The sequence below is a fragment of the Lepisosteus platostomus genome, chromosome 8 (genome assembly GCF_059453375.1).
Source record: "Lepisosteus platostomus isolate fLepPlt1 chromosome 8, fLepPlt1.hap1, whole genome shotgun sequence".
NCBI lineage: Eukaryota > Metazoa > Chordata > Actinopteri > Semionotiformes > Lepisosteidae > Lepisosteus > Lepisosteus platostomus.
This window is the reverse complement of record NC_142618.1, coordinates 40,296,557-40,316,455: the sequence shown is the minus strand read 5'-3', so window position 1 is coordinate 40,316,455 and position 19,899 is coordinate 40,296,557. Positions and strand designations below refer to the sequence as shown.

Genomic DNA, 19,899 nt, shown 5'->3' with positions numbered 1-19,899 from the left:
AACCAGACTATTAGAAATTTAGCAGCCTGTGTTCCAAGTGCCTGTTAATTTTGTGTTTTGTCAGTGTTCACCATTTTTTATCACACAGCTTATCATCGTGTGAAGTGTGATTGCATTGAAACAATAAAAGATATGTCTGTAGTCCTCTCTGCCAAACATTCCAACAGTACTTCTAGACAGTTGTATAGAGATTTGAATTCCAAGTGATTCAGCCTGTAAAGATGATCCTTCAACCTGAGGAGAATTTACTTCACTGGAATGAGTCTGAGTAACGTGCGAGTAAATTTGACCACAGATCTGGATGAATGATGCAGGGATTGGATGAGATTTAAATGGGCAGTATCTTCCATCTTTTGCTATTCCTGTGGCTTGATGGGCACCTGTGAGCTTACAGTGCAGTCAAAGAGCTGCATCGCTTCTCCCAGAGATGCTATAGTTACAGTATCTCAAACATAAAAGCTGTTAGTCTTGAACCATGAAGTGGGTAGTTTAAGAGAAAGTGTCTCAGGGTAATTTAGCCATATGGTAAAAATAACAGTGTGCTTTGCTTATGATGCACTTCCAAAACACAAAAAAACCCTAGCTTTTCTTTGAGCTTTAAATAATTTCTTCTCCATCCTGTCTATGAACAACTGGGCAGCTAAGCTGCTTAATGGTATCAAAAACCAGACTCTGTTGCTATAGTAAAACTCTTAATCCAAAAACCTAAAACAAATTGTACAAGCATGTCTACAGACCTATCAGTTGATTGTTTCCTTGTTCACAAAGGTTTTGTTCACTTTCTTGACTTGCAGCACTACAAGTCTCTGCTTCCTGGTTTTTTAACTGTTTCTTGGGCAGTTGTCTTCCTCCATTTAGGAGACTGGGGGTGGCAGGTCATTCCCCACAGGCTTTCTTGGGTATTAACAAGATCTGCCATCTTGCCTCAACCTGCAATCCTATCACAATGATAATAAATGTAATTCTAAAAAACTGGTTTGATAACTTTGTGCATATTAGAAAAATAAAGTGTAACTGAAAGTAGTGAAAATAATTGCAGTTTGCTTTTTGCACACACTGGAGGATTGTTCATAATATAGGCAGTTTGAATTAGGACTGAACAAGTTTCCAAGTGTTCTCTCTCTTTATACTTGGTCATGGTCCAGTACATCAGATATACTGGAGATGTGTTTTTGAAAGCCTTTGTACTATGTTTTATTTGATGTATGAAATATACAGCTCTATTATTTAACCCACCTCACTGACAACCGCAGTAATTGCATAGTGTTGATGGCTAAGTTGTAAAGAACATGGAAGAGGAAAGAAAAGGTGTGTATTTAAATTAAACAGGTACAATAAAATGAACTTGAGAAACAAAATAATACCCACTGCCACCATCAACCTGCACATTCTGATATTCACTCCTGCAAAAACCTCTAAACAGTCAGTTTTTACTGGAATCCCAGCAAATGCTAACAACCATTCCTCTGATGTAAAACATCAAATAATTACAATAGCAGTAGATTGTGGGGACATAAATGGTAATCTCATAGAAGTAAATTGAAATGTGCTACCAGGAAACACTTTTCCACAGAAAATGGCTAACGCTAAGAACTCTTTGCCAAGTCATCTTATTAAACCAAATAGAAAACATTTTTTTTAAAGCGCCAAATCTGAGAAGTGAGTCAGAACTGGTCCTCTCAGGATGTTCTGTTCTTATTTCATGCAGTCTTATGAAACAAGTGTTAAAATATGTACAAGAAAGAATGAAGTACTATAGGGATTTGGGCTAAAAATGTAATGAACTTATAAACCAATTTACATGTTTTTTTATTTGTTCATTTTTCCCCATGCACAAACATTTTTATGGTTTATATCAATTTTAATGTTTACCTGAAACATTAAAAACATTAAACATTTTTTTTTTCCATTTGGGTAAATTGCTCTTTGACAACCACCTAAGTGTTTAGAATCCTGAAAATATCTGTATCTTTCTGCAGTTTCAGTCACATTTTGTAAAGTCTGCAAAGGTGGCATCATGTTTTGTTACTATGTGTCATGTGTGTCAGTGTACAATTCCTGCAGTTAGTGCTATTGGAATACATGTATCACACTCTATTCAATTGTACGAGGACCTGATTTTCCTGGCTTTTTCCATTCTATTGCTTTCATTATGCCCTCCCTTTCCAGATGTTGTGGGTATGTATGGTATATTTGTAGATGTTTGTGTGTGTTCAGTGTTTGTTGTGTGCAAAGAGACCATTGTTATGTACAGATTAGAGGAAGAGATTATATGTAATCAAATGAGTGTTTTAACTAGCTTCACAATTAAATGAAAAGGATTATTTTTGGCTTGTATTTGAAAGTATCGGATACGCTCTCCTTTGATTTTGTTGGGTGATTTATGAGCTGTAGTCCCACAGATCATCTTAGCCAAACAAAACAGAAAGATCTCATCGGATCAAACTAGAATTTAGAAACCTGAACATGCATACCATGTGTAGGGGAATACAGATATCGCCTGCAGCTTTAGGTTCATTGTAAGAAGCGAACAAGCTCAGAGAAATTAATGATTATGAGAATGCAATGGGTAAATAACTGTAAATTATTTGGATAGATGAAGAATTGTGATTAGAATATATTAATTTATATTCATGTATTTTAACAGAAAACTTATTGCTAAAAAATAAACAATGTTTTTGATTGTAGAACTTATATCTGAACTTATAACATTGAACTAACATTAATTTTCTATGAGCAATAGGATTCCACCTTTTGATCTTCACAATCTTAACTTTTGTGAAGAGTTGAAATCTGTTTCATATCTTATTTAAGGTAAAAGAAATAAGAGAGTACTATTGAAGATAACTGGCTGGATCCATATTAATGGATTAGTCCATTAATTTAATGTTTCACTCAGAGTATCATTCCTTTTGCAATTTGTGATCAATATTATGAGTAAGGTGCAAAAGCACATGCTGTTCTTTAATTTAAAGCTCCTATCTCTGGTTTGTTTTTCTTTATTTATTGATTATCTGAATCACAATACAGTCGTTAATCCTCAAGAAAAATGAAAACATTTCTTAGTGGGTTTAGCACATTATATTATTTTTAATACAATACAAGCCAAAAAGAAATAATAGAGGTGCAATAATAATGCTGAAGATATACTCTCCTGGATCTTGTTTCAGCTGGGCTTGTTTAAATCCTTTTTTAATTTAATTAGTAGTCTGTCCAATTTTTTCCAGCTCTTGAGATATTCTGACTTCCAAGTGGCTCGATCAATCCATACTCTGTCAGAGTGCAGTTTGAGCCATTCTGGCTTGGATGTTGCTATGTTTAGTCCGGATCATGTCACTGAACACTTGTTCAGTGTTGTGTAGCTGAGCAGGTGCGTGACTCTCTATTGGAGAGCTGTATGTTAAAATCAGCTGCCAAACATGCAACAAACATAAATGGCTGTTACTGATTTTTTTAAAGAAAATGGAAATAGAATATCATAGTTACCTTGAAATCTGAATCTGTTGAAGAGCTGAACATGATTAAAAACAGGTTTAATAATTACAAGATCAATCAAGTAACTGAGAGCTCAATCAGAACAGAAACCAGAAGAATAAGTGTTTCCTGTTGAGGGCCAGGATGCATTAGTGTAGACGAACCATTGGGTTCAATGGGTTACTTGGTGGCAACTTTCTGTTTGCCAGGAGCTTCTTACTCCTTCCCAGCAGGAAGCTGCCACCATGTAGAGATTTGAGAATGAGCAAAGATAAAGAGAGACGAAGTCTTGAATTGATATGAATTGACCTTTATGAATCTGTATTATATGTATTACACAGAATGATTAATTTACTTTGTTTTTTGCTTTTCTTTAATGATTGAGTCGGTTTTACCTACATTTCTCTTTCCTCACTAACCCATTTTGTCCTTTGTAACAAAAGTCTGATCATAGAATTTGACTTAATTGCCTTTACTTTTCATCCTCCCTCACCTTACAAACTTGATGTATGGAAAGAAATAAAATGCGGTGCTCTATTCTTGGAAAAAGCTTCCCGTTAACATTTCGGTGCTTTAAAATTATTCTCATTCCAAGTTGTACTTTAATTAGAAATTATTCTTAATGTGGTTTTAATGATTCTACCACAATTTCTGAATGGTTAGAAGCATTTAAATATCACAAATACACATCTAAGCAAGCAGCATGGCTTAATGATATCAAATTCTTATGAAAGAACACACAAAAACAATACATGTATGGGATATTGTACCACTTCATCTGTTATTGTGATCATATGAACTTTGATCAGCTATGGTTAATTTTTTTAATTTAAACACCAAGTCAGTCAAAATTTGATCCTTCTTGTTAAAGGAAATGTTATTATTCACCAGGTTGTTCCCATGTCATTGACTTAATTATTATATTGTGAACCAGTTTTCACCCATTTTCATTTTTTTCCAAATCAAGAACAAATATAAGATTTCGATGACATAAGTGTTCTTGACAATGTTTTCATTGCAATGTTTTGATCAACATTTCAGACAGATTAATGTGTGTCGTCTTTAAAGTCAGCAAGGCCCTAGTAATGATTGGGCTCTCAAAATATCCTCTAAGCCCTGTGAATTGCTTCCAGAAGTCCTGAGGCTCCCAGGTGTAATGTCCATCTCTATACACACCGTCCAGACAAAAAAGGAGGGAGATGTGCAGGCACCGTATTGTCTGGTCTTGGCTCAGAAATATTTACTTAATTTTATCCCTTTCATGTGACATTTTCTATTTCGCTCAGTTGGGGGTGGCATACAATATAATCACAGATGCTAGATGTACTGTATTTATATAATTATAGCAACACTGAATAATGGTTTCTATGCATAAGGATACATTTACCATTTTCACCAAATATATCACACAGATGTATTCAAGAATAGAGCTCTGAAATTATGTTAGAACATCCATGTGCTTGGAGGTTCAGTAGTGCAAAAAAAGTGGAAGATATTAAAGTGTTTTTTCTCTCTGTTAGGGACATTCCACATACTGTATATAGTACATCTCTGGACAGGCGTGACTTTGGAGCTTTTGGTTTTATACTGTAACTTTAAAATCAGAGTGATGCTACTTCTTTGTTTTCATCTAGCTGAAGTGCAAAGTGAAATTGAAAGAATATTTGAACTTGCAAGGACCCTGCAGTTGGTGGTTTTGGATGCTGACACCATCAATCATCCAGCTCAGCTTGGGAAGACCTCCCTGGCTCCTATCATTGTTTATGTAAAGATTTCATCTCCTAAGGTACGTTTCTTGTTAGAAAAGTAAAAGTGGGTGTTTTCTAACTTTTATTGAACGCCTAAGTATCTAACATTTTTCCAAGATTGTCATTTAAGTTTATACATTTCTGTTGACACTTGCTCAGATTGTTATTTTTGTATTTTTTTCTAACCTATAGATTTTCCTTAAAGGGAACTGAAAAATATAAGTAGAATCGGGATTCATTTTATTAGACATTTTATGACAAGTAAATTAAGTCGTAATTGAAAGATCTATTAAATATCAGACCTCTAGGTTGAGTTTTAAATACCATTCCATTAAACTGCCAGATAACTGTCAAACGTGATGCAAACAGTGCCTAAACAGTTTTATTTCCACCTCTTATGACTAAGTCCCAGGGCTCAGTCAAACAAGTACACTTGAGCACTGCTTGCGTAATATCCAATGAACGTTTAATTTCCCATTCTCCAAACCATGGGGACCATGTTTTTCTAAATTGTACTTTATGGTACAACTCTTTTACTAAGGCTCTTATCGAACTGTGTACAGTTTGCTTCCTTCCTGTTGTGCAACTCAATTTACTGATTGTGATGGTAGTTTGTTTTCTTCCTTTGTTCTAAGTTCTTTGTTTTGTTGTACTTAACTCCCCCTACATAAGAACCTAAGCCCATGTGAATGTGTTAAATGTGATAAACAGGAGGTGGCCATTCAGTCTTTCTTGTCTGTTTCCTTGTAGATTATTGATGAAGGGCTGATTATGGTTCACTATTAGATTTAAATGTGAATTTAGATGTATCTGCAATTATATGATTGTAGTCAATCCTTACAGTGAATATCTATGTGGACAATTGAATGTTTAAATCAGAAAAGGAAATAAAAATAAAATATTTTGTGTATATTTTGATGTTTTCTAAATAGTGAAGAACACAACACTTAAACAGCTAAGAATCTTAGTAAAGTACAGAAATAATTATAATATTAGTATCATGTACAGATATCTATGTGCATTTGTACTTCTAATAATAAAATTTTGTACCAAATATACAAAGTAAAACAATGATTTTTAAATTAAAATAATAAGATGTAGATAATTTAATTATAGCTAATTTAATAACTAATTATAGCTATAATCTAATAAAATATACAGTATATAATATGAAATGAAGTTTTTAACAAGAGTTCAAGAGGGATGACAGCAACCACCTCACCTCTCCCTGATCTCTAGCACTGAAACTCAGATACTTTTCCCATGAAAAACTGTAAATACCACAGTAAGCCTTTATCTATCTTGTCCCCATTCATCTTCCTATATCCTCCTTTAACCTATGTCCAGCTTTGCAGCACCCTTTGGTTAATTTCTCTCTGTGGGTCCTAACTTTCTCATCCTGCAGCGAATCAGGTTAAGCCAATTTACTGTGCTTGGCTTCTCAATAAACATTCCAAAACACCTTTTCTTAGTGGGTAATGTTGTTCCTCATGACTACAATATTTAGCAGTCATGTGTATTGTTTACATAAGAAAAATACATTCTTGTAAATCTACAAACCACAATGAAATTCCTTGCTCCAGGTTGCAAGACAATGTCTTAACTGATAGACTAACAGCAGAAATGAAAGAGTGTTCCAAAAGTATATACTTTCTTTTACGTTCATTTATGAAATATTCTTTTTTTATTGGGATGTTTTGTTAAAATAAAACAAGTGCTATTTACTGTACTGCTCTGAACTACATGTGACATTCAAAATAAAAAGCATTGTGGGAAAACTGTCGAAAAAGGGTGATTAAAAAGAGCAATAAGCAGAATAACTATTCTTTGTCTGCTTTTTCAATTTTTTAGGTTTTACAGAGATTAATTAAGTCTAGAGGGAAATCCCAGGCTAAACACTTGAACGTCCAGATGGTGGCAGCTGACAAACTGGCACAATGCCCTCCGGTGAGTAACCTTCACCTATTACAATAGTCCAGCTTCAGCACAGGACAGTCCAGCTCCAACAAAGGGCACAGACTGTAATAGCCCAGCTCCAACAAAACACACAGACTGTAACAATCCAGCTCCAGCACATCGTACAGACTGTAATAGCCCAGCTCCAACAAAGCACACAGACTGTAACAATCCAGCTCCAGCACAGGAAACCGACTACACCAGCTTTCTAAAGGCTCATGAAGAATTGCATTATAAAAAGGATTTAAAGTCAGGTTGCTCATGTTGGTTGACTAGTGGTAGCACACTTCCCCCTGGCCCAGAATTTCCAAACTATTGCCCCAGAATAGGGACATTTTCCAGACGAGAACTTAAACCAAAGTTCTGAGTATTCTTTCTGGTAAATTTAAAGATCTCCCCCTCTTACCGCATAAATCTCAAAATTTTGCTCTGTACTTGCACAATGTGTACTTCATAAACCTACCCTTAATGGAGCTGGTGAAATGGGTGGCATGGTGGTACACAGCACTGGGTTCAACTCCAGACCTGGAGTACTATCTCCATTGAGTTGGTATGTTCTCCTTATGTTTGCATGTGTTTTTCCTGGGAGCTTCGGTCTCCTTTCACATTCCATGGACATACTGGTAGGTTAGCTGGCTTCTAGGAAAATTGGCCCTGGTGTGAGTGTGTGCATGTCTGTGTGTGCCCTACGATGGGCTGGAATCCAATCAGTGGTGTGTCTTGCCTTGCGTTCGTTGCCGGGATAGGCTTAAGCCCCCCTGCTCGCTTGTATTGAATAAAGCAGTTAGAAAATGGATGGGAAAACTGGTGAAGTAATTTCATAATTCTCCACCTAATCTACTGTGTATTGGATGTCAATGGTGGATGAAAAGGGTCTCCTCTTACTGTATATATGAAGCACTTTAGGATGAAATTAGCAAATGGAAATAACTATTAAAATCTTTACATGCCCAACATAATTATGCTTTGAGACCTGATTTTGTAGTCAGATTGTATACAAAGTTTTACATGTCAGGTAAATAATATACCAATAGCATTTCTCAGGACTAAGAGTTCACATCAGGATTCAAGTTTGTCCGTTTATTTCTAAAGGGAATTTTAACATGCTTACATTACATACTAGGTTGAAATTACTTAGATACATGCAGGAACAATTTAGTTAATCTTTTAATCTGTTTGCATTTAGTTCTAAAAAATCAGATTCAGCATGTTTTAATTCTGTTCAGATAAAAACAAGTTACAAGCTTTGCTTTTTGTCAATCAGTGAATTGCCTTTGATTTTAAAAATCTGAAACTCATCTCCCCCCATAGCAGAGGGGGATTAGTTGCATCACTGAGTTGAAAGTTAAATTTGATTAAAAAAACATGAAGAAGTTTCTGCATCTGCACCCATGACTAAAGATTTTAAGGACTGAATACATAAAAAAGTCCTGCATGGCAGTATTTTTTAACATGTTTTTTGAAACTTGGCTTTCATTAGACAGCTTTCCAGAAATGGCATGGGAGGGTTACATAAAATGTTCTTTCAGTCAAAATGGCTGTCTCTTTCTGATCTGAAGAGTGAGCAGTTCTTCCATTCATCCATCCATTTTCTAACCACTTTGTTCAATTCAAGCCTGGGAGCCAGACCTATCCCAATTAGCAATGGGCACAAGGTAAGATACATCCAAGATACATCCAAATCAAATTCAAAATCAAATCAAAGTTTATTTATCAAATGCACAACAATACAGCATGCAGCAGTAGTTGCTGGCAATGAAACGTCTTTTCTGTGAGCTCACAAAAATTTAAAAAATCGCAAGAATCACAAAATTAAGGTTAGGAAAATAAGGTTACATAATAATAGATAATAATGTAATAGAAATTGAATAAAACTCAATATGAATTGAGGTGCTATGTGTCCATGGTGTATGCAATGTATTATGTCTAAGTAGTGCAGTATGCTGAATACAATGAAAACTGTATGTCCATGTAGCCATTACGGGTGATTTGCTAAAGGAGCTGCAGGTTGACTGCTTAGCAGTCTTATTGCCTGGATGTAGAACCTGTTCCGTAATCTGTTGGACTTTGACCGAATGCTTCGGTACCGTTTACCAGACGGTAGAGGGAAAACACTTTGTGACTTGGATGACTGGGGTCCTTGAGAATGGACCTGGTCTTCTTAAGACATCTAGCTGAGTAGATATCCTGGATGTTTGGTAGCTCACAGCCGGTAATGAGCTGCACAGTCCCAGGTCCTGGAGCTTGATGACAAGCTTTGAGGGCACTATGGTATTGAATGCTGAGCTGTAATCAACAGACAGCATTCTCACATATTTTCCTTTCTTATCCAGGTGTGAGAGGGCAGTATGGAGGGCAGTGGCAATAGTATCTTCTGTTGACCTGTTCTGGCGATACGCAAATTGCAGTGGGTCTAGGGTGTCAGGTAGTGAGGAGGTGATGTATGCTTTGACTAACCGCTTGAAGCACTTCATGATAACTGATGTGAGTACAACAGAGCGGTAGTCATTCAGGCAGCTGACTCTGGGTTTCTTAGGAACAGGGACAATGGTGGTTTTCTTAAAGCAGGAAGGAACTATAGACTGAGCTAGAGAGAGATTGAATATGTCTGAGAAGACATCTGCCAGCTGGTCTGTGCATGCCTTCAGAACACGGCCAGGGATAGCATCAGGGCCAGGAGCCTTGCGTGGATTGGTCTTTTTAAAAACTTTACACACATCCGCTCTGGATATGATCAGTGGGTTTCCGTCTTGAATTTCTGAAATCTTCCTGACTGGATTTGCGTTACTGACCTCAAACCAAGCATAGAATGAATTTAGCTCATTAGGAAGAGAGGAAGACTGTTGTGCGATATAGCTGGGTTGCGTTTTGTAGTCTGTAATGGTGCGTATACCACTCCACTTGTTCCAGGTGTTGCAGCCGTGATAATATGACTCTAATTTTACTCTGTAGTTGTATTTAGCTATTTTGAGGTCATATCTGGATTTTTTGTATTTATCCCTATCGCCAGAATTGAAAGCAGCTGTCCTAGCTTTAAGTTTAGCACGTATCTCACCATTTACCCACAGTTTCTGATTTGGATATGTGTGAACAATAATCCTGGGAACCACGTCTTCAATGTATTTACTGATGTAGCCAGTAACATAGTCCATATACAGATATTATTTCTGGTATCTTTGCGGGAGATCTGCCAGTCAGTGGCAGCAAAACAGTGATTTAATATAAAATCCGATTCATCCAACCAACGTTGAATGGTTCTTAATGCTGGCCTCTCCTGTTTAAGCTTCTGCTTGTAAACGTGAAATAGCAGAATGGAGGCGTGATCGGATTTGCTGAAAGGAGGTCTGGGGAGGGCTTTGTAACCATCCCGGAAGGTAGTGTAAACATTATCCAACGTGTTTGTTCCGCGCGTCGGAACATTGCAGGGGAAATACATTGCAGCCCGTTGCAGGGCAAATACATACAGAATGCACACACTCCCATTAGGACCAGTTTTCCCAGAAGCCAGTTAACCTGCCATTATGTCTTGTTTTTAACTCACAAGTATGTCTTTGGACTGTGGGAGGAAACCATGCAAACAAAGGGAGAACAGAGATCGCACCCCAGGTCCAGAATTGAGCTCAGAATTGATTGCATAAACATTCAGACTGAATTCAACATTTGATAGAAGCACCTTTGGCAGCAATTACAGCCGCAAGTCTATTTGCCTAGGTTTCTATCAACTTTGCACACTGGCTTGGTGTAATCTTTGCTCATCATTTGTAGCAGATTTGTTTAAGCTCTCTGAAGATGCTTGGAGATTGGTTATGGACAGCAGTTTTTCAAGTCTTTCTATGGTTTCCCAATAGGATTCAAGTCAAGACTTGAACATTCACTTTCTTATTTGTAAGCCACTCCAGTGTAGCTTTTACCTTGTGCTTTGGATCACTATCCTGCTGAAAGGTATTTTTTTGGTCACTTAATGCCTTCATGTGTACAGGTTTTGTATTGGAAAAAGAGTTCATAAAGGTCTGTAACAAAAATGACATTGGATACCGAGTATCAAATGAAACTTACCACTTCTAACTGCAACAAATCACAAATGTATTAATTGGAAAATTATAAAATCTTTTTTGCATGTAAGCATAAACAGGGCACCATTATGAAAGTCTGTGCCATACATTTTTCAAGGTGTTCTAAATGAGAAATTGATTCATAGCTAAAGGGAGCTTGGCTTCACCGCACTGCTAGTGAGTTAATCTAATGTGACTGGACTGAAGGTGTTGTTCTCTGTAAAACAGGGCATATACAGTAGGTTTCTACTATGTCTGTTTTTTTTCCTTCATTTTCACCTTGACACTCAGTAATGTATCAAAAGTCAGAAGCTGAAATTCACACGCTTGAAATGGTAATTTAATGTATTACTAACCCAAACTGTAAAGGAACCTAATACATGTTCTTAAAATTACCTTTCTTTTTTTCAAAATATCAAAATTGATAATTTTGATACATAAATTGAGAATTTGTGACTGTAATATGGTTAATTTGAATATATACATTTAATCTAAAATGTAAAAATAGAGGTTTTCATTTTGGAAAAGCACACTGATGGAATGAGGCAGAACTTACACATTGTGAGTTAGATGGATGGATGGAACAGATGGATTCAGAGTCAGTAGAAGAAAAATCATTTCACTTCAAAAATGTAATGTTACAGACTCACAACAAATGAATAAATCCCATCTTAGTCTAGATTTAGTTCAAACATGGTATGACCTAAATAGTTTTAATGAAGAAATTTTAGACAAAATCTAAAGGAAAAGATTACTCTAGAGACTTTGTAACCAGAGCCCAAAGGTAGAATAGGAGTACTGTATACTGAACTAAATGTACAGACAATAAAAATTTTAATTGTCAAGGAGACATAAAAGAATAATGTAACAGACGCAAAAAAGTAACATTTTTTTCAGCAGTACCGTACCAAACCAATAACAGAATATGAATAAAAAGCAAACATTTTAACAATAAAAGACAGAAGCATGTTATAGAAGGAGCTTTATCAGCATTGGGTGATTTTAGTATACTGAAAATGATGTTCTACACAGGCTTAGTTAGTTTAATAAATCACTGAGGTCTGATAATAGTTTCCCAAGTTATACTGAAATAAATAAAGAAATAAGCAATGTTACTCATGCATGCCTAGCTAAGATATTTACTCTCACTTTAAGTAGGAACAGATAGAAAAATTGCAAATGTATCACCCATGTATAAGCAACACCTTTTATGGAGCCCATTCATAATTTTTCAACATGTAATTTATTCGTTACCAATCTATAGGTGTTGGTAAGAGAAGTACATTCATCAGTTGGATTTGTTAGTATGGTGCAGTATGCTTGCAGTCTGCACTGTGCCTTACACAACCTTTCAAAGGTTAAAGAAATGCTGTTCAATGTGGTACCTTCTTCTCTGTGATCTGCACTTACCCGAATGAGGAAATAGGGCCTAAAATAAAAACTGAGGTTTCAAACATTTTGTATCATAATTGTAGGTCCCAAAACCATATCTGTAATGCCTCACTGCCAGATGTGATGCGTCCTCTGTATGACCATCTTGGCTTCCTTACTAGATCAGGAGGCTGCACTGAGAGGATCCATTATTAATATTGGCAGCAGGACATTATAGAAGTGAATTTGAACCATCCTATTATTAAGCAATGAAATAAGTTTCATTATTGGTTTTTAGCAAATCACAGTCCCCTAAAACTAAAAAAAAAATGATTGGAAATATAGGAAATATATCAACCTGTGATTTGATTGTGATTCTAATTACTCCACTCCAATGCTTGCAATAATAACTGTCCTCCCGCGTTTGCAAAGAAGCTGTCATTTTATTGCACACCTTCCTTTCCCACAGGAAATGTTTGATGTCATTCTGGACGAGAATCAGTTGGAGGACGCTTGTGAGCACATGGCAGACTACTTGGAGGCCTACTGGAAGGCAACTCACCCAGCCAGCTGCAATCCCCCCAATCCACTCCTGGCTCGCACCCTGGCTGCAGCTGTCCTGCCAGCGAGCCCAGCGTCTGCTTCCAATCTGCAGGTACAAGTCCTTACCGAGCTCAGGTCCAACATGGGGCAAGTAATGATTGGCGACAGAGACGACAAGGGGGAGAAATAAGGCAGTGAGCGAAAATACAGGCCTATAGAAATACAGGCCTGGAGACGGAAATCTTGATGACTTGAAAATATTCTGGTGTTTGGCTAAAGGGCCTGTACCTTTCTGAGGAAATTATGGAACAAACACAAATGAACTGGCCTTAGTGATCCAAGGTTTCTCGTTTTGAAAGAAAGAAATGATTTTGATTGCAAAAAAATCTTTCAGGGAAAAAAAGGTCCTAGTTTTTATAATAATTTGGTGTTTTTATTAATTGGAAGCATGCTTGTGTTTCTGCCATTTAACACTCAGAGATGTACTTTTTTACTGCTCAGATTTACTTAAAGATACTAACTTTTGATCCCATTCTTCAAGGCCAAAAAAGGATTTTTTTTTCAGAACATGAAACATCGCACCAATTTTCTTGTTTTTTGCTTAAAAAATTAAAATAGCTTCATTTAAGCTTAATCCCTAGCTATTTTGGAGAGTGCATAAATGTTGCTCTTGTGAACAAAATCAACTGCTTATGAGTATTCCTGTTTTCTGAAAATAATTGCACCTGTAACACTTCAGTGTGCTACATTCATATAACTGAGCATAGCCAGTTTCATTGAAGCTTTTGTTCCATGTTGAAAGCAATAAACATTATATCAGTGTTCATATCATATGTATCATATCAAACTAAACCCGCAGTGTAGCAACATTGGTATGGCATGAAGAAAAAGAAATGAAACACAACGTTATGGCTGTGGAGGCTTCTTTGGGTGTCTTCAGGTACTCTTTCTTTGCAATAGTCAGTGATGGGAAACACAAAAGAAAGCTTTGGAGACACTCCTTACAGTGTGGGATACAGTTTATACATAATGTTTTATTAAGAATTACTGACATATTTGTTAGGAGTAAAACTCATATTTTGTCTACTTTGAAGCGTGCTTGATGTATAAACGTACATATGTTTAATTGAAGACTTGTCTAACCTGAAAACAAGTCATTAGCATGTAGACATGTATAGTACTTCATTATGTAGTGTGTCATGAATCATTCAGGATTCTATTTTTATTTTTACAGTTTCTCTGGCATTTACATAATTCTTTCTTACTCTATATCATTAGAGGACAGTTCTTCCTTTTCCCACAAGTTTACTGAACAGAGAAACTTGAATTCCATTTAATTAATTTGACTAATCTTGTTCTTCCCAAATGTTTCATGAACAAAGCTAGATTAATTGGTGTCACTAAGCTATCTGGCAAAACTGTTGTTCTAGAGTATGGTTTATGTGTAAATGATGCATAAAACACACGCCATATACAGTATTTACCACACCCAGACTAGACATACAGTTTCTCAGTGCTGTAGATCCTAGGGAGTGGGCATTAATTTCACAATGGAAATGCTTTTAAATAAGAGGAGGCAATTCATCCAATGCTTGTTGGGTTATTAGTAGCTAATTGATCTGAGGATCTCAGCCAGGGTATATGATTAAAAAATACTGTATGTCTGGATATTTAGTCCAGACTCTTTCTACCCTTTGTGTAAGAAAGTGCCAGTTTTTTCTGATCTCTTTCAACTTTTAATCTGCATACAGAATAATATTAAACCTAGTGTGTTCCAGCAGGGCTCATGTGGTTTAAAAGTGGTTAAGATTATATCACAGGAGCATAATTAAGAGGTTTTCTTAGAACGTCCTAATGGTTTGATATAATATCAAAGAGCAACTGTAAGCACTGAATACAGAATGTAATGAGTGCAAGATCCCCAAGAATTTTGTGCCCGTGTTTTATCTATGATCCATCCTGTCATCCTAAAAAGTGCTTTGAGAAGCCACCTTTAAAGGCGCTATATAAAATAAAGTTTATTATTATTATTATTATTATTATTATTATTATTATAAGTATAAAATTAAACTTTTCAGTTCAAACCAAAATATTCATTAAAATGAAAAAGACTAGCCTTAAGAAAAATACTGGCAACTGCATTAAATAATGTATGATTCTTTATTGTTCTAACTAGAAATACCCTAAAGCTGGAAAAATAAAACTAAATCTGTGTGCTGTCTGCCAGTAGAATTCATTATTATCCAATGAACACATTTCAGTCAAAATTAAAATATTACCATAACCATGTAATATGGTATTATTATATAGTATTCCCAGTAGTTATTCAGGTTTTTTTATAGCTTTTAATTTTATAGCTCGTGCATCAGGAGAGGTAGTGAAAAGATAATATCACTGGCATCTGAAAGAGATACATAGAAAACAATTACCTTCAAAATTAGATACTTATTACTCAGCGTTTATTTGGGTATGAGTGTGAGTCTTTTCATTACAGCACTAACTAATTGTGCATGGTGTGTTAATAACCAGGGCTCTGGGGGTGAACAGAAGACCGAGAAATCAGCGCCAGAGCAGTCGGGGTCACAGGAAGAGGAACAGGAGGAGCCACGAACCGAGCCATTGAAGAAATCGCAGCACCGCTCTTCCTCCTCCAAAACAGAGCACCACAATCATCATCACCACCACCACCACAAGGGAGGGACTGGGAACAAAGCACTTCCCCGCCAGGAGACCTTTGACTCGGAGACACAGGAGAGCAGGGACTCAGCCTACATCGAGCCCAAGGAGGAGCTCACAGAGGAGCAAGGCGACTCCTATGAGTCTCACAACCACAGGGATGAGCCGCACGTGGGAGGAGACCACAAGCACCGTGAGTCGCGCCATCGGCCCAAGGATCGTGACAGGGAGCAGGACCACAATGAACGCAACAAACAGCGCAGCCACCACAAATCCCGGGAACACTACTATGAGCGGGATGGTGAGGTGGTTTCCAAAAAACGCAACGAAGCAAGTGAATGGAACAGGGATGTGTACATTCACCAGTGACTTCTTCCATTTGGGTCCACAGTATCCCAACACCACCTCTTTGGATTTTAAACTAGCCACTTCTTTTCTGTGTTTGTCTGTCAAGACAGTCCTTTCTTTGAGTTCCTCTGTTCGGTGTCACACACGTACCTCGGGGGATTGACCTTTTTTGGTCTCCATTCAAAACCTTGTTTATGTATGCTTCCATGAGCTACTTTGTACAGCTGATGCTCCATCAGCAAAGAAAATTGTTATAGGCAAAAAATGTATATAAATATATACATAAATATGTATATTCATAAGTATACATATTTCACTCTTAGCAATCTATTTTAAGGAGCACGGTACAATTGCAATGGTCCTGTGTTGTACTTTGCTTTTTGATACATCTATAGTGGCTGCCACTTGAACAATAGACTACTGTTTTAATTTCTGTCCGAAACATGGACATGGCTGGGATTGGCATCCTTATTATTACAGTTATTAGTTTCCTTTTTTAGCCTTGCTAATAATTAAAAGCAGAACAAAACAACGAATTGGAGATTTTGATCCGCTGATTTACAGTATGTACCTGTACCGTACACATCTTGGTCTTGCCTTATAAGAAAAAAGAATAGTACAATTTCTGTCTTAATCTACAGTGACATTGGCAATATGTATTTTTACATAATTGTACTTGTCAGCACTTTTAGGACCCTTTGTGTTTTTTTAAGGTTCATACAAATGAGCAAGGTTTTTCTTCAGATTACATCTCATTAAAGTAGACAACGCATTCAGATGGGTAGTATTGTAATACTAACATAACTAAGACAGGAGTTTTCCCCCCTTTCAGAGAAGACATCTGGGAAAGTTGTTACACTGGTTAACCTCAACTGTGTATTTGGTACTAATTACAAAATGATTGCAAATTAACTGCACTCGCCTTTTTGCAGGTCCCTATACAAGACTGGGTCTTGACATGCTTGGTAGTGAACAGATTTAATGTGAAGTCATTACGTTTTTCAAACTTTCAAAATCCACTTTTCATTTGAATTCCAAAACTTAAAAAAAATTCCAAGATTTTTTTTTTAATGAACTATAAATCCTAAAACTACTTTAAAAAACTGGATGTAGATCTTTACTATTTTTATATATGTAGTTTGGCAAGGAAAGAAATGTACATATGCCACTTTTTAAAATTGTGAATGATTTTGATTTTTCCAGCCTCCTGCTTGCATTTATTATTCATTTTCAAAGCACATATTTTTTTCTTTTACCATGAAGAAAGAAAAAGGCTGTACCTGGTACTGTATATGTCCATTTGTGAAAAGTACATTTTTAGGCTAAGATCTGTAAACATGTGTATATACGTCATAAATGCCTTTGTAGATAAGGACAGTAAGTGAGCTGAGGAACCTGTTGCACTGTTAAATGGATTTAATTTATTTATTTAACTGTCCAAATACAGTAGTGGCTGTGATGTACATGTTCATTTTTAACATGTAGGACTTAATTACATTAACAGGAACTGTGTTCCAAACTTTTTTCTTTGCTGCACAATGTTAAAAAAGTAAATTGTTCTGGCTGGGATAAGTTAAACTTCTTTCTATATTTCAATTACTGTTGTGAGACAGCACAGCACTGATGTTTTTAATGATGTATTACGTTGGTAAAATTTGCTTCCACCACTATCACCTGGAGTTTAGTTTCCACAGCTCCATTTGGCATGACAACCAACCCATTGTTTTTCAGCTTTTCATTTTCTGATTATAGGCTTTGTGCACAATTCACCCAAGTCCCTCCACGGTTAGTATTTCAGATAGACTTATTTTTAAGGATTACAGGTCTTTAAAGTTGCTATTTAAAGAATGTACATTTGACATATATGTAATAAAAATTTAAAAATAAACTTCTGAACAATAAGACAAGTATGTTGGCAATTATTTGAATAACGGAATAACATAATGAAACTATTAACAAACATAAACAGCCTGAACACTGACAAATGGTCAGCTGTCAGAGCTTCTATTAGCTAAAATTATGGTTTTCTAGACGTGAATTACATGATTATAATGGTTTTCAAATGTTTTTAATGAATTACTAAATTCCACATAAAACAATATACTGTAAGACAAACTGATGAATATATTTGTTTTGATTAATTAGGATCGTTAAATCCTCTAAGTGCTCTAGGCTTATCTGAGAAGCATTAAAAGCATGACAGTTGTTTGATTTAAATTATTACCTTGTTGTTTTCACTCTTTATTAAGCCCATCAGGTGCTGTCCAGTGTTGTAACATAAAGCACTACCTAAGACATTCATCCATCCATTTTCTAATCACTTTATCCAATATAGGGCCATGGGGGAGCCTGAGCCTCTCCCAGCAGCAATGGCGCAAGGGTATGCCCTGGACAGGATGCTAGTCCATCACAGGCACAGACACAAGCATTCACATATTGGGAGTAATGCTGGGACATGTGCAAAACAAAATTACAGCGACAAAACTGACGTGGCTAAAATGGTCATAAAGTTGGCAAAAAATGGGGACATTACTGGCTATCTAATTTGTCGTTCATGTTTCCTTATATAGTAAATAACCCTTTTTATTGCCGTCACATCTTGCATGTTAACAAATACTGCTAACACTTGATGCTGCTACCAGCTGTGATTTCCAGTTAAACATAAGGACAGATGTTTTGGGAAAAGCTCTGACAAAAGTCATTAAGCCCACATGGTTATGTGCAAGTAAAATGTTAAATGCAGAACCAGCTACTATGGGAGACATTCCCATTCAAGTTTGTGTTCTCTGGCACAGTAACTCTTTGTGTTTTGTACATCGGCCTCTATTTTGACAAAAAAATAATTCAGTGATTTCACTGGCATTCTAAAGAACGGTAGTGAAGTCTAACTTGCAAAATACACAGTCCACATGGCATAGGCCTGTTCTGTTTGCAGGTACATTGTGGTCATCCTGGCTTCTGCAATTCATTGAGGAAAGCAGGATTCCTGTGTGGTATCCCAGTATAACCCCCCCACACTTTAATATCCTGGATCAGGAGTGCATCTTCTGGCACATTAAGCTTTGCACATTTTATTTGGCTGATGCCTTTATCCACATATCTGATAAAAGCTTGGATTATATTGATGATAGTCACTTTCTGCTAATACAAAAATTATAACTAAATGCACATTCCTGTTCTGAAGTCTGTAATTTCTTTGTATGGTAGCTTTTGTTGAGAGCATGGTCATTATCTTTTTTTTATAATTGATGAATCTTAAGCTTTCCAAAAGTAATTTTATTTTTTTTCTCTACTTATGTATTGTTTTACTCTGCCAAAATATAGGAAACACTCGAAAAAATAGCCTTCTAATATAGTGCTGGAGCTGGTGTGGCTGTGTGGGGGCAGTTTAGGTAAGTACAGTATGGAAGAGTATATGTAAAGGTACAAATAAAGAAGGCCATTCACCCCATTTAGACTATTTAGTTAGTTGTTAATTGATCCTAGGATCTCCTCCAGCCATTTCTTGAAAGAAGCCAAGGTATCAGCTTCAACAATGTGCCTGATAGAATTTTCCATACTTCCACATAGTCTTCAGAGAAGCAGAAGTACCACCTGTTCTCAGCTTTAAATGCACTTCCACCTGGTTCATGTTTCACTCATTATTTTGAAGAAATTAGCTGGACTTACTCAATAACTTTGGACAAGTCCCCTTGCAGTCTGCTAGCATAGGACATATTCACAATATATTT

General features: G+C 36.4%; 1 protein-coding gene across 8 annotated transcripts in view; it reads left to right on the top strand.

Annotated features, from left to right (window-relative positions):
- The window catches only part of LOC148657318 (voltage-dependent L-type calcium channel subunit beta-2-like), a 168,580-nt gene extending 150,505 nt beyond the window's left edge, over positions 1-18,075 (top strand). For all 8 annotated transcript variants that reach the window (XM_088643414.1, XM_088643407.1, XM_088643412.1 and 5 more), the window contains 4 exons: positions 5,109-5,260; positions 7,074-7,169; positions 13,071-13,256; positions 15,674-18,075. In XM_088643414.1, coding sequence (XP_088499540.1) covers positions 5,109-5,260; positions 7,074-7,169; positions 13,071-13,256; positions 15,674-16,189 — 950 coding nt within the window. In that variant the 3' untranslated portion in view covers positions 16,190-18,075. The remainder of the gene's footprint in view (positions 1-5,108; positions 5,261-7,073; positions 7,170-13,070; positions 13,257-15,673) is intronic.
- Positions 18,076-19,899: the final 1,824 nt, after the last annotated feature.